At 37.1% G+C, this 15915-nt stretch overlaps 1 protein-coding gene across 1 annotated transcript in view; it reads left to right on the plus strand.

The window, feature by feature from the left end:
- The window catches only part of LOC121239618 (proteasome adapter and scaffold protein ECM29), a 57878-nt gene extending 42230 nt beyond the window's left edge, over positions 1 to 15648 (plus strand). The window contains 11 exon segments of the mRNA XM_041136894.1: positions 2652 to 2750; positions 2832 to 3016; positions 9195 to 9530; positions 10338 to 10491; positions 10708 to 10818; positions 11064 to 11231; positions 11646 to 11772; positions 14028 to 14186; positions 14257 to 14369; positions 14443 to 14502; positions 15294 to 15648. Coding sequence (XP_040992828.1) covers positions 2652 to 2750; positions 2832 to 3016; positions 9195 to 9530; positions 10338 to 10491; positions 10708 to 10818; positions 11064 to 11231; positions 11646 to 11772; positions 14028 to 14186; positions 14257 to 14369; positions 14443 to 14502; positions 15294 to 15476 — 1695 coding nt within the window. The 3' untranslated portion in view covers positions 15477 to 15648.
- The last annotated feature ends 267 nt before the right edge of the window (positions 15649 to 15915 follow it).

Raw genomic sequence — 15915 nt, forward strand, 5'->3', positions numbered from 1 at the left:
CTTTAAAATGGTGCTGCAAAATGTGTATTTTTTTTCTTTGTAGACTCTTTCAACGCAGTTGGGGTCTTTATATGAGAGGTTGCTATAACCTGTATGTAGGCATCATATTTTGATCTATTTGCGATAAGATGAATGCATTATTGTAACACCCCGGTGAACTCTTAGGGCTTGGCTCAAGTGGTGAGAGCCTTGGTTTCAGTGGTATGCTCCCTCTCGGTTTAAGGTTCAAGCCATTGGGTGAAAACAATTTCTAGGGTCCACATTCCACGGTGAAAAGCCGATGATTTACCTGATCCGCGTGATGGGGACGCGTTACATGGGTTTGGGGCTTAACCTGGTAATAGACATGTTGCACGGTCTTTAGGTTTCCTCGTCATAAAAAGAATTATAATTACATATTTATATCTCATTCAGTTTGTATACGTTTATATAATCCAGACGCTAAATGGTCTACCAACCTGCCATTGAATTAATGCAGTTGGCATACATCCTTTGGCAACTTGAGAGAAAAAGAGGCTGATATCTTCTAGACTGCTAGTTTTAAGCTGACCAAGTACTTTCAGTTTGTGGTGGGATTGCTTCTGTTGAAAATGGGAGAAAACTCCAGTTCTAGTGTTGTATGGTACTATCCTTGTGGTGATTATAGACACAAAGGTCCAACAGACCCCGGTATTATGGAAACATCACCAAACACTTGCCAGATGTTGTAGTGTCACAACCAAGCCTTTTTTCTTGGTGGTGGAAGGGGACGTTTTTTTTTTATTGTGGAAACAGTATTAAAAATAACAATGCAGAGTGATTGAATGATTTTACTTCTCAGTTCATTCAAATAATATACTGATAGTACAATGAATTAGATGTGTTGAGCCTAGCGTTGACTTTCATTTAGGCAATAGCACCCACAAATGAGAGGACCTGATACTTTTTGGAATTTTGTTAAATATCTCCAATATATAAGTTATAACTTCACACTTCTAGAATATAATGCAACTACTAGCTTGCTTGCAATCAGTTTATGAGAATAGGTTTTGCTGGGTATAGGGATCATGTTTGGCTGGCTGTTAATGCATCATTTTGTAATTAATTAAACAAAATAAAACCCCAATCCTAACAGTCAATCCTAACAGCTTTTTTTTTTTTTTATAAGTCAATCAATCCTAACAGCTAGAGTCAGTTATGTGAAATTTTCTCCATCATGCAAAGTCCCCTTAGGCTTTTTGTTAAATGACTATCATGTCATTTCTAACCACTCTTTACCCTTATTTCCCTTCACCACTTTCAACTTGAATCATATCATTCCTTCCTCAAGCTTACCAGCATGTTGCCTGCTATAGCTTAACGCCATCTGCTTTTGTTTTTGTGTTTATTTTTCCTTGTCACCATTATTTGTTTTAAGCATCCTCATTTGTTTTGCCTCATATTCTTGGGCACGTTGTTTGGCCATCATGTTATACATCTAATTGTATCTGACAAACCCCATGATAGATCTTAGCCTGTTTCCTTGCCATCTCTTTTTGAAATCACACTCTTCAGTCTTCACACCCATGTCTTTATCAAAACCTGCAGCTAGCAGACCAAAGCTTGGTGCAAAAACTGAAGACTATTCTTTTTAGTTCCTTCCTACAGGGCTTACATACCCTGCTCATTTAGTTGTTGTTGTAAACAACCAGATCAAGTGTGCTGAGGGGAATTTTCCATTCGAAGTTTACAAGACAAAATAACCCCTATGGGTTGGCTCAAGTGGTAAGAGCCTTGGTTTTGGTGGTATGCTCCTCCAGGTCTAAGGTTCGCACTCTTGGGTGCAAACAATTTCTAGGGGCCATCGGACTGGAGGGATTTTCCCTTGAATTACTTGAGGTGCACTTGCAGAAAACTCCTCACCGGAGCTTGTGCACCCCAAGATTATTCAGGACTTGTTCCAAACACCTAGTGCCAATAAAAAAAACCAAACAAGACAATTGAACGGATGGGTTGGCACTTTGAGATATGTGCATAGCACAGGACAAAGTGGACGAGATAATAATTCAAGATACTGCTCCTGTGATGTGCTGTATCAAATTAACCTATTTAACGGAGTTTGCTCCAACTATTCATTTATCGATTCATTTTTTAAGTATTATAATCAGAGCTTTCATTAAAAAAAGAGAGATTTATTTATCTCCTGGCTAGGGGTTGTGGCTTCAGTTGGAGGTTAGTAGTCAGAAGCCTTTTATGAATTTTAAGGTTCTAGGCCTTAAAATTCTAACCTCTTCATCCATTAATTTACCTATAAAAAAGATTAACCTCGTCATCAAAGCATCGATATTATAACAGTTGAGTATGAGAGCCTTCTGCATCTGGAAAGTAGAATATCCTTGCTTCTATGCGTAAAGGGTTATATTACCAAGCATATATGATTTGCGGGAAGGATATGCAAAACACATTTACTCACTTAACCTCAATTATATAGTAATAAGTTTTCTTTTGCCAAAATGAATCTACCAATTATGTCATTGCCTGAGCAATTTCTTCTGCTTGCACAACTTTCAAATTGTCATGTGGTTTAGTATAATTGTAAATTACTAATCATGGTGTATGATTTCCTTCTTTTATTTATGGCACATTTTCTTCTTTTGTTGAAGATTCTCTTGGATTTTTTGCCTTATTCACAGGGTGCGGGGATTGCCCTCCGTCCTCATTTATCTGATTTGGTTTGTTGCATGCTAGAAAGTTTATCGAGCCTCGAGGACCAAGGGCTCAATTATGTTGAGGTTTGACATAATCCTTTGTGCCATTGTAGCATTTATATCATCATGTGTTGTCTACTTTATTAATTTATTTTTCTTTTGCAGTTGCATGCTGCTAAAGTTGGAATCCAAACAGAGAAGCTGGAAGATTTGAGAATTTCGATTGCAAAAGGCTCTCCCATGTGGGAAACGCTTGACCTATGCATAAAAGTTGTAGATACTGAGTCATTAGATACACTGGTTCCTCGTCTCACTCAATTGGTCCGCTCTGGAGTAGGCCTTAATACCAGGTATGTAGTTACACCGCCTTTACATTATAGATTATAGTAGTTGGTGTGAACAACACGGATAGGGTTTCAAATATCAGTTTTGTGATAAGTACTAAGGAGGTTAATAATGCACATGGCCAAAAGGGAAAAAGGTTAAAATAATTGAAGAATTGATAGGGTATGGAAGTTAGGTCAAGCCCTCTACACACTTGATACCATGTCTATCTTATGATAAGACTATTGGACATCAAAAGATAATGCCCACAAAATAACCCATAGAATTTATTATTTAACCTAATAGGTTCATGTCTTAAATTCTTTAGTTAGCTCCTGTTACCCTTTCCAGTTGAACCACAATACACTATACCAATTTTCTAAGGCTCATTGTGTTTCATATATTTGCCTATTCTGAAACGAGGTTCATTTGATGGAAAAGTTTCTGTACTTTCTAGTGTGGATCTTTTTTCAAGTTGGTAGAAATGCAGGTGTGGTTCTAAGCTTCACTTTTTCCCTGAGTGTCTCCCTGTCTCTTAAAAAACAAACATTTTTTTTATATGCACCAGGTGTCCAAGAACGTAGTCCTGACTAATCCCAGGGGTGCACAGGTCCTCGACTAAGCATACATTTAACTTTGTTAGACTTTACAGAGGATGATGCATGTATATTTTGGTCCCAAATTCCCATAAATATGTTTAAAAAATGTAGATTATATGACTATGACTTTAAACAATTGTCTGGTTGGATTTTTTTGTAATCAACGATATTGAGGTATTCTTTATGATAGTTCTGTCTGTAGAATTGCAAATAGTTTAAGTTCTTTGAGTAGTTTTCCTTCTCTTCTTTTTTGTTTCCTTCTTCTTTGTTAAACTTTTTTTATCAGATTAAACTTTACATTGTAATTGTTGAGAGAATCTCTTATTTCCACCCTGTACATTTGACTCTACCCCTTTCACCTTAATACACCTTAATAAAGTTATATTTACCTTCCAAAAAATAAATTAAATAGCAGTCTGCATCATATTTCTGTTGAGTAGAACACGAACCTTAATGCATGTTTAAAAATTCTGTGTTTTAACTACTACTTGCATCCCATAATGTGCAATTTAACCCCAAGGAGTTGGCCCAAGTGGTGAAGGCCTTGGTCTTGGGGTATCACTCCCTTCAAGGTCCAAGGTTCAATACCTCATGGGTGCAAAGAATCCTTTGGGGCCACACCCCCTGGTAAAAAGTCAGCGATTTAACCAATTCTGTGTAGGGAAACTTCTGAGGTTGCGGTGCACGGAACCGGGGTTTACTTTGCAGGGGTGAGTCCGAAAGGCCCTACCTTGGAGACGTTTCCCGACATAAAAAAAAAAAAATAATAATGTGCAATTTAATGACTTTTTTCTTTCTCCACAAGTTCTTAGTGATACATAAACCTATTAGCCTGCTCAAAAAAAGAACATATATATGCTTATTCCAAAAACCTATTAGCTTACATAAACCTCTAAATTTCCCCCAAATACCTTTGCAATAAAAGAATGTATCTGCTGCAATTTTGGTATTGGTCACCCATTAAAAGGTACATTTTGTGAGTTTGACACATTTGCTCTCCTTCAAACTTTTGCATTTGGCTGTTGAGTCACTCATTATGGGATTGGGGGAATACATTGTAGTGTTATCTGATGCATAATATAGTGCAAGTTCATTATTTTTTTACCCTTCTTTTGATTCTTATCTGGTCCTAATGAATCTAACAACTATAGTAGCACAAGCTCTTCTGGGTAAAGGAAGTAGCACTAGAGTTGTACAAAAAAACCCAGGACTGATCAGATCGATCAGAACTGGCTGAAAAGTAGGACAGAATTGGTTGGTTTTTCCTGGGAACCAGACAATTGTTGGTCCCAACATATCAATAGCTGAGAAAATCGGTTGGACCATTGGTCTGGGTGCCTCGGTTCACTTGAACTAGACCAAACTGATTATTCTTAATATAATATAATATAATATAATATAATATTTTATACATATCTGTACTATATATTATTAAAACGTCACCATTTTGCCCCACCCCCAAGATATTAAGTTATTTCGGTTTCCCTTTTAAGATTTCATCTCATTCTACCGTGTGTCTCTTTCCCCGTCGGTCTTTCGCTCTCTCCTCTGTATCTCACGTTCTCTGCTAGTCTCGCCCAAGCCATCCATTGAGGTTTCCTTTTGGAGACACCTCCTGGCTCCTTGGCACAGTTCAGTCAACGAAGATACCTCCCACATCCCTTGGGTGCCGTTCTCGGTCCAACCCCCTAAGTAGCACCTTTTGTGTGATAATCCAAGGAAATCCAATGCCACAACTGGACTTATATTCCAAAAGGATTACTCAATATTCCATTTGGAGCCTCTCATAATCATTAAACCACAAAATCATCGCTTTCACAAGAAATTTGGGGATCTCTATCACCGTCCTCTGAAAACACTTGTCATCTGAAGGCAATTGCTTGGCCATCATAGCAATGAATGTCTGATTGTAGACTCAGATCAGGAAAGCAAGATGGTTGTGTACGGGAATCTTAATTGAAAAGCAAAGGGCCCAACCCAAGTATAGAGGAAATATGCAATAGGGAGAATATAATTTCATTATATCGAGTAAACATGAGAAATTGAAACTACTGTACACATGCATTTCAATGAATTCTAAGGCCTCGTTTGGTTACGCAGTTCAGATGAGATGAAATGAGATGTTTTGTTAAAAGTTGAATAAAATATTGTTAGAATATAATTTTTTAATATTATTTTTGTAACACTTCATATTTTAGTGTATTTTCACTGAAGGATTATTTTTAATAATTCAAAAATTTATTCTCTTATTTTATAATTATCGGATATTTTAAATGGGTTATTTTATGATCTTTAAATTGTGAAAATTAAATTGTTATGTTTTCTTAATATTTATTTATTGTTGTACATTTAAATTGTTCTTCTTTTAGATTAATTGATTGTGGGATTTAATTATTTTATTTTTATTGTATCATTACGTTTAAATTATTTTAATTGATTTGCTGTTTTAAAATCATTTTCGTTGGATCATTTTCTGTGACCCAAGATGCGAGGATTGAACCTCATTTCTTTCCCTTTATTTTTCTTTTTCCTCTTTTCTTTTTCTTTCCACTTTTCTTTTTTTCTTCTTTTTCTTTTTCCCTCAGCCTTCTCCCTTGCGCGACCAGCCTCCCTCTCTTCTCCGTCCGTTTCTCCTCTTCTCCCAGCCCACCGCCGCCGCGCCGCCGTGGCCCTCACCGCCCAACCCATTTGTCCCCCATCGGCCGGCGACCATCTCCCTCCAGTCTCAGCCCCTATCGCGCCGCCGTTAGCCTCCACAAGCCCCTCCAAGCCGCGGTGCATCTTGAGCTCCAGCGCCGCCGTCGCGCCACCACCGGCCACCATCTCTTCACCACTTCATCCTTGACCTCCTAGCAACCCAATGGATCCAACCCCAGCTCCGATCCGTCACCGGTGAAGCACATCCAACCCCATTTCCGATTTCGGTATTTTTGGCCTAAAACCACCATTTGCGCCGCCACCCACGGCAAACCACGACCACCATTGGCTTCACCGACCTCTCTAGGCCCTACCCTATCAATTTCGGTCTTAGTTTGTCCCCATGCAAAAGTGGGTATTTGAGACCCACGGCTAGTGTATTTTACACTGTTACGTTGATATGTCGCCACCTTTTGCAGCTTCATGATCCTTCGAAAATTATTATATAGCACTGTAAGTATTTTTCCAAATAACTATCGTGATTTAAATATATTTTTGCATTAACCCATATTATTGTGAACTGGTTGGACATGTTGGACTGAGTCCGAGGAGTTCGGGGGTCGGATGGATTGTGGACGGAGTTGTGTGTTTGGTTGGTATTGTGAATTGTTGGTTGTTGGTTTTGGTGTTGTTCATGTACATGGCATATTGCACGCATGATCATGTTTGTAAAGGAACCTGGGTTTTCGTATACATGCATTCATGTTCATGTGTTTCATGAAAACTGGATTTTCATGTGTTAAAGGATTTTGGGTGCGTGTGTATCACGACCCCAAGCCGAGATAGGGTATTATCTCGGTGGAGCTCCTCTGGTCACTCGGGAGCGGAATATACTGAGTGACGTCTCCTGGGTTGTCGCTGGGCGACAACGGGATTGGACGAGATGGTCTCGTGCCGACTCCGTGGCCCCTCTGCTGGTGGGGGCTAGAGGATGCTTGGCCACGAACGCGCTGGGCGCGGAACTGGGCATCGCTCGTTGCGTAGTGGGTGCTTGGCCACGAACGCGCTGGGCGCGGAACTGAGCATCGCTACGAAGCCAGGACTTGCAGATGATCCCTAGGGGAGATCATGGTGCATTGGTAATGGAATAATGGACTGTTTTCAGGAAAAATAGCGTGTGTTGATTAAAAAGATTTTATGTGATTCATTTTCTGGGAAAATGAGGTTTTATTAATTTGGGTCATTTTCTGGAAAAATGACGGAGTATTATTTTTGGGCCAAAATGAGATTTTGGCGTGTGTTGAAAATATCTATTTTCGGGAAAAATAGTATTTTTGGATCTAATGCATATTTCATCATATGCATGCATGTTGATCGTATTAATGTATTTTTATCTCGTAGTTGTTTTGTTTATACTTACCTGCGGTACCATTTTGTGGTAACGCAGATTTCGATGCAGATGAGGCTGAGGGTGAGCCTGAGGATTCGGCTCCGCCCGAGGAGTGATCTGAGATCACTCGTTTTGGTTTGAGACTTGTAAAATATTTATTTTGGATGACTGTATAATTTTTAAACCTTTTTACTGATTGTTTAAATTATATTAACCATTCTGGTACTTAGTTGACTTAATTATCCGCTGCGTTGTTTATTGTACACTGTTGCATGTACACACACTTGGCACTATCGTTGGGATGTGTGACCCTGTTGTCACCATCCTGGCATCTCGATTCCCGTGTCTCCTTACATGGGGGTCGGGGGCGCCACAATTTTTATTTTGGGATTTAAAAAAGTTGAATTGTTTATTATATTTTGTGTAGGAGTTTGGGAAAGTTGTAATGATGAGATGAGATGGTTTTGTGTATCCAAACCGGGCCTAAAATTTCTTTAGCTGTCTCTGTGTCTTCATCGGAATAGGCGTAATATTTTTCTTAAAAATGTAGTATTTATGTTATGCACGCGTTGCTTTGGCGTCGTGCTATGCAAATGAGATGGGAAGTTTTTGGAGGACAGTAGTGGATGCCAAATATCCTAGCTCATGGGGTGGGTGGTGTTCTAATGTGATAATGGGTTTTGTTGGGTCGGATTTTTGGAAAAGAATTAGGAGGGGATGGGAGCAATTTTCTTCATTTTACAAGTTATGTTTGGATTGGTGATCAGACTCTTAAGGCTACATTCCCAATGTTATTTAAGATTGCTTTCTATAAGGATGCTTTGGTTAAGGATGACTTGCAAGCTTTTTTGTTGTTCTAATTAGGTGTGTCTTGTATACTCCATGTGTAGTTGGACTCTGCCTTTTGAATTCCCTATCTATTATTCGTTTTGTGGTGGAGCTTTGGTGTGTCAGAAAGGTAGGTTTGCTTGTACCGTTGTGAAAGGTGATCCTGGGGGTTTGTTCTGGTGTATTTGAATAGAAAGAATGGCTGGTGCGTTGAATATGAAGAAAGAATGATGGCAGACTTTTAAGGATTTCTTTTTCAAGACCCTTTATCGTTGAATGTGTGCTCACTTTAATTTTTCCATTCCTAGCTTCTATCTTTCTTTTTCCATTTTCTTGATTGGTTTTGTTGGGATGTAATATAAATAATAAAATCTACATCTTTCCGTCAGATTAAACTTTTAGGACAAGCGGTGATTTCATATGGTATTAAAGCAAAGACCTTGAGTTCGAACCCTGACATTACACTTCACCCATTGATTAAACATTCTACATGTTGAGTGCACTTACTGAGGGGGACCTTGGCCCATATGTGAGGGAGAGTATTTAGATATAATATAAATAATAAAATCTACCTCTTTCCATCACCTTAAGTTTTTTGGACAAGTGGTGATTTCATAGTGGTTACCATGTACACGTACTTTGAATTTGGGCAACACCTTACTTGGTCATTAATAAAGTTTTAACTAATGAAGATAAAGTTGAGCCTACTTTTTTTCTGATGTTTTATAAATGTTACGTACTCTTTTGCAGGGTTGGTATTGCTAGCTTTATTGTCTTACTCGTTCAAAATGTTGGTGCCGATATCAGACCGTATACAAGCATGCTATTGAGGCTGTTGTTTCCGGTTGTTAAGGAAGAGAAAAGTGTTGCAGTGAAGCGTGCCTTTGCCAGTGCTTGTGCCATTGTTCTTAAGCATGCATCACTCCTTCAGGCCCAAAAGTTGATTGAAGAAACTGCAGCTTTGCATACTGGTGACAGAAATGATCAAATTTCATGTGCAATTCTATTAAAAAGCTATTCATCTATGGCCTCAGATGTTGTGAGCGGATATCATGCTGCAATGGTCCCAGTTATCTTTGTATCAAGGTCTGAATCAGACATTTGGTCCTTTTATCTATGTTGAGATATTATTATTGCTCTCTCCCAAATAAATAGAGATTATTATTGAGAATATGTAAATATAATGTTATTTTCATCCTTTTATGGCCTAACTAGAGGTTGACAGGAAATATAGCTTATATATAACAAGAAGTTTAGAGAACCATTTGGGAAAAAGGAAAAAAATTTAATTTTTAGTTGTTTAGAGACCTAGAAGTTACAGGATATCTGCCCATTTGCATTTAATTATCAAGTTAATTGAATATTCCCAATCTTGTATTGCTTAATCTGATGTGATGGAAGGTGTTAGTTTCTGGTCATGAGCTTTGTGTAAGAAGCTGGTACATGTATATGAATGTTCCCAGTCTGAGTCATGTATTTTTAGCACAGTTCCACAATATTAGATTTTTGTTCTTTGAACATGTGCCAGTGTCCTGTATTTCCTCTAATTTTGTCTGCTTTCAAAAGATTTCTGGGGGCTATAGAAAGCTCCTTTTATTTTCCCGTGTACTAATGATTTGCTATTCAGATATCCCTTGAGTGATACCTTTCTGAGACATTAGTCTCCATTGATGCAATTGTACATGCACAGATTTGGCAAGAGCGCTTCATATGGGTGCCTATTACCGAAATTATGCTCATTGCCTGGTAGTAGGAAGTGTAAATTAAAGAACACAGAATTGGGGGGGGGGGGGGGGGGGGGGTTTCTTTATTTAAAGGTTTTGAAATTAATGAACTAAATAAAATTAATTGCATAACGATTATTTCTGAATTCGAAAAGATGTGTTAATGCAGGTTTGAGGATGACAAAAATATTTCTGGTCTATTTGAGGAGTTATGGGAAGAAAACACAAGTGGTGAACGGGTCACACTCCAACTGTACTTAGGTGAAATTGTTTCTCTTATAAGTGAGAGCCTTGCTTCATCATCCTGGGCAAGTAAAAAAAAGGTTTGTGTTATTATATCTCTTACATCTGTTTCTTGCTTTTAAGTTTACGTTCCTGAAGCAAATTGGGTTTGACCTCTAGTCTCTTTACGGAGTGGTGAAGAGATCAGTGTGCAGGTTCATTGCATTAATAATTTATATTTTCTTGTAAAAAGAAATTTTCATTTCTGATTCCTGTTTCCCTATGATATATGTTCATTTGTTTGTTACTACTTGTAGTCAGCCCAAGCGATTTGCAAACTTTGTGAAGTTTTGGGTGAATCCATGTCTTCTTATCACCAAGTTCTGCTTCAATCTCTTATGAAAGAAGTTCCTGGTCGATTATGGGAGGTATGAAAATTTATACATGAGCTTTAATAAAGAAAGTGCACAAAATCAAAGTGATAATAGTCCATGTGTTTTACTGTATATTCCCAACAAATATCTCAAAGAAGAAAAAAGGCCATATGAATTACTGTTTAATGGTGGCCAATCATTGATATGTACTTAATGATATTACGATGGTGTTATACTTTTTTTCTATTTCATATTAGCCTACTTTGCGAGTACTGAGATCCAATGCGTTTATATGACAGGGGAAGGATACTGTATTATATGCATTAGGTTCTCTCTGTGCATCTTGCCATAAAGCAATTTCCACCGGAGATCCTGCCAGCCCTAATGCCATTATGAGTTTGGTATCTTCTGCATGCAAAAAAAAAGCAAAGAAATACCGTGAAGCAGCTTTCTCCTGTCTTGAACAGGTTATCATTTTGTAATTGTTGCTATATTATTTTCGTAAATGTTTCCTTTTTGTTCTGCATTTTTTATTATCATTTTCACTTCACATTGTATATCATACCGAATCTAGTTTTAAGATATTCTTGTTCCCTACCTGTAGTTTTTTGAGGTCAATGTTCTCTATATACAGTTTGACCTTCTTCCAGTTCTTCCTATCCTGGATACATGAAACAATCTACTGAAATATTTATTTCATAAGTTACTGAACAATTGGCTTTTCTTACAACTATAACATAGGCTTTTGTGATATTGTAGCACAGTGATTGATGAAGAAACTACTTTTTTGAGTTCCTATCTTATTTTTTAAATTGAGATTGAACTTGTTTATTTTTTATTGGCAAAGATAAACAAGTTCACCTTCTCGTATTTGTTGGCAGGTTATAAAAGCCTTTAGCCTTCCAGAGTTCTTTAATATGGTATTTCCTCTTTTATTCGATATGAGTAATTTGGCTGTTGTCAGAAAGGCTGGGCAAGCAACTTTGGCAAGTGATGCTGCTAAAACAGGTTTGTCACATTAATACTATTTTTTTTCATTTAGATCCGAGAATTTTAATTGCTGTTTTCAGATTTGTTGATTCATGTTAAGTGAGCTCAGTATTGACAAGGGTGATTTGATTGTTAAATAAATTTAGAATATTACTTCCACCTTATGCATATCCAAAACATGATTTTCATTTAACGGCATGAAGCTTTTTCATCGCTTGAGCTAGTTTTGATATTAGCTGCTTCCAGATAATCTAAAAGGTGAAATTAAAAACATTTGCTTGGTCATGGTTCCGTCAGATTTTGATATACTTGAAGGGGCTGATACTGCCTAACCAAGAGCAAAAAAAGTTTTATTCACGTCAGTTACGGTTCTATCTTAATTTCCTGTGCATTCCTTCTTGAATGATTTTATTGTTTATGCCTAACCAGGAGACATTGAGTTCCTCTCAATAGCTTTTCCTTCAGAGGTTTGTTGATGTGACCATTGGCTCCTGGAAGTGTTAATGAGATGAGATGAAATCATCATTATCGCCACAAGTTTCTAGAGATAAGAACAGGGTTTTAAGATTTATCTAAAGGTTTGCCTGTTTGTTGTATACATATGGACGGGGTGGTTTTAAATGGCTTCGGTAGTTTTGCTTCCTGGATAAATTCTCATGTTTGTGCCAAAGTAAAAATAACTATGGGTGGATAGATTCTCACTTTAATTGTTAACCTAATAAATATCTCTTCAATCCTAAGTGTTAGGTGAAAGAGAAGATATAAATAATAATAAGAAAAGCATGATTGAATTTAACAACTTTTTTAGTATACTTCCTGTGTACAAGGGCTATGCCTATTTCATTCATATATATAATATCTATCTTTTACTGATAATAAAAAATAAAAAAATTAACAACTTTTTGGGCATCTTTTGCACATTGCCAACTACTCTAAAATGGAATTCATTTTTACCTGCCATTGAAGAAATAGAAAATTTGGGCTCTCCCCGAGCCAGATCAGGGGATGATTACATAACCATCCTTTTCTCATTTTGGGGTACTTAAAAAGTACGGCCATGGCTTAAGTGCTTTATAGGATTTTCGTGTATATTATTCATCAAATTACTTTTCTCCCATACTGTCATGTTAAAAATGTTAAAATGCTCCTTTTTTCTTTAAATTTTTTAAAGGCAGGCCTTTATGCTGTCTTTGGAAATTTAAGTAAGGCAGGAAGGGATGAGAAGTATAGGAAAGAAATGATTGGAATAGAAGCTTGTTTGCTCTTGGGTTATTGGTATGCCTATGAAAGAAACGATTATTGCTATGCCTATGAAGGGATGAGAAGCACAGGAAAGAAATGATTAGAATAGAAATTTGTTTGCTCTTTGGCTATTAGTATGCCTATGAAAGAAATGATTAATGGATGAGCAAAAAGCAGGATGGAGAAGGTAGAAAGCTAGTGAGGCAGCTGGAGAGGTGTACTAAGGAGTCTTTCTTTTCCTTTGGGATTAACTTTGGAAAATTGGCAATTGGAATGGTTGACATTCATACTTTTGCTGATTCTCCACTACGCAACAAGTGAGAATTGTGCCCTGTGGAAAGTTCTTGGTTATTTTTCTTCCCTATATCTTAATTTTCTTGATTATTCCAAACATGAAGCATTAACGTCTCTCTCCAGTTTTCTTCTTTCTGCTTTTCTCAATTAAAACAAAGCAATTAGTTACCCAGGTCTAGACAATGTGCATCTCTAGGTTATGTTTTTTTAGATCATTTCTTACTAGTTACTTCTTAAAGGTGCTAATATAAAGATGTCAAAGCACTGCTAAGCCTTCAGAAAGGTCTAACCCTTGTGAGGTCCTTAGATTGACATTTCCTTGCAGTGCCGTGATCCACCTTGCAGTTTTCTTTTCTGTTGGTATGGAGGCAATGAAGATGGTGTCATGTACCATTATTCTTATTTTTATTTTTTATTTTTTGGTAATTCCTGATCTTGTGATGCAACTCATTCATATATTTCCTTTATGGCACTCAGTGGGATGTATCTTTCTTGGAAGTTTCTGAGACCTTGAGTAGTTGGTCTTGCCACCCTCCTACACTTTTCCTCCAGCCAGAAAATATATCCTCCCGTGGCTATCATCCAAGTGACAAAAGCAGCCTAAGCCTTGACTGTTGTTTCTCCCCTGCTATCATGCCAATTGCCAATTTTTTGTTTTTGTTTCTTTAAATCTGTAACTTGTGTATATTTCCTGTCCAAAACCATACTAGTGGTCTGACATGCTTGCTTGTGTGCAGAATCAGATGAAATTGAAGATGTTTCTGTTCCACATGAGAAAATATTAGACTGCATGACATCTTGCATCCGTGTGGCACAAATAAATGATATTGTTGAACAACAAAACAATTTAGTTCATGTCTTCATAACTTCCCTGTCGCCTGGCTCTCCATGGACAGGTATCCTTCTTGGCCATTTCTCTCATTTTCTTGGTTTGGTTCACTAAAAGTGTAGTATCTTTATGGACAGTCAAAATATCAGCATTTTCATCAATCAAAGAACTTTGCTCAAGACTCCACAAGGCTTTAGATGACTCTCAGGGAACTTCTCTTCATGCCAACTTTACTTCTTTAGTTCAGGAGGTAATCGGAGTCCACTTCATTTACCACACATTTGTTATGACTTGTCTGAACGCTATTTTCCTTCTTGTTTCAGTTATTTCATTCTGTGTCACCTGAGATAGTGCAATGCATAAGCACAGTAAAGATTGCCCAGGTATGCCATCCATTTTCTTGTTAGGTTTATTATGCATGTTGTAGACTTGTAGTTTTTGAGGAAAACCTTGGACCTGACTAATAGAATCTCTTGTGCCTCCTTGTCTCTTACATGGTTTTCAAGTGAGGAACTTGAGGAACCTGATACTGAAGATGCAGTGAACATAGTATTTCGGGAAAAATAAAACTGATAAATAACGGCAGCAACTATTGTTCTGAGTGTTCACTTTAACTTCATTTGATTATCAACATCACTATGCACCATTTAAAACATGCATTCACAATTCTTCTGATTAGAAGGCAATGCTTTGTAATAATGCATCTGTATTGGTTGGTTCTTGCACTACACCTACATCATATTTAGCTTCGATAATGGGAAATTCTTTTCGTTTAAAATTTTCAATTGATGTCCTATGTTTTTTGTAAACCTTTTTTTCTCTTAAGCAATGTTAGTGAAACACGCAAAACACCAACTCACCCGACACATTCATATAATGATTTCGTAGTACTCAAGTTTCTGGATTTCCCAAGTTTCGCAAATCAATCATACACATTTCTTTCAATGAATCTTGATTGATGTTTCAGCATTTAAGGAATATTAGTTAATTTCTGAGGTTGGTTTGCATTTGCCCTTGCATTTAAATCTGTACAATGCTTTTCCCCTTTTTTTACTTCTCTCAAAAGATTTGCTGTTTTGATCTTCATGTTCAAAAGATTGGCAACTCTTTTACATTGCTTCCAACACTTCTGATTGTTTTTGTGCATTTTTTATTCACATGCTCCCAAATTTAGGTTCACATTGCTGCTTCGGAGTGCCTTTTGGAAATCTCCAACCTGATCAGAAACCTTCCATCAATGCATTGGATGGATATAAGGTTTAAGGATGAGCTTCTTCATCAGCTTGAGCTGGAGAAGAACGGGGAGGCAAAGTCATTGTTAAGAAAATGTATAGAAATAATTGAAAACTTGAAATAGCGGATCTCCAATAAACATGAGTTTGTATACAGCTGAACGTAAATGAACCGTCACAGCTGTTAACGAAAGTTGCAATGGCATGTGCTTGCTACGTTTGATCATCTCATTACTACATCAATTAAAAATACTATATATATATATATATATATAATATTGCATACAGTTTTAACGATTTTGATCTTTAATATATTTTCCAATGGCAATTTCATCTCTGAAACATCAGTTGTCAGTTTTGTACTTAATATTTTGAAATGTTTGAATGTTATTCTTTGTCATATTTGCCATCTATTATTGATATTGCGTCTTAGGTCATAATCCTAAAATTAGGGCAGATTGCTACTCACTAATAAGGCACAGTTTGGATACATAGTTCAGATGAAATGAGATGAGACATTTTGAATAGTAGTGAAATTTTTTGAGTTAAGATGAGATGAAATAG

This window comes from Juglans microcarpa x Juglans regia, chromosome 7D (assembly GCF_004785595.1).
Source record: "Juglans microcarpa x Juglans regia isolate MS1-56 chromosome 7D, Jm3101_v1.0, whole genome shotgun sequence".
In the NCBI taxonomy this organism is placed as follows: domain Eukaryota; kingdom Viridiplantae; phylum Streptophyta; class Magnoliopsida; order Fagales; family Juglandaceae; genus Juglans; species Juglans microcarpa x Juglans regia.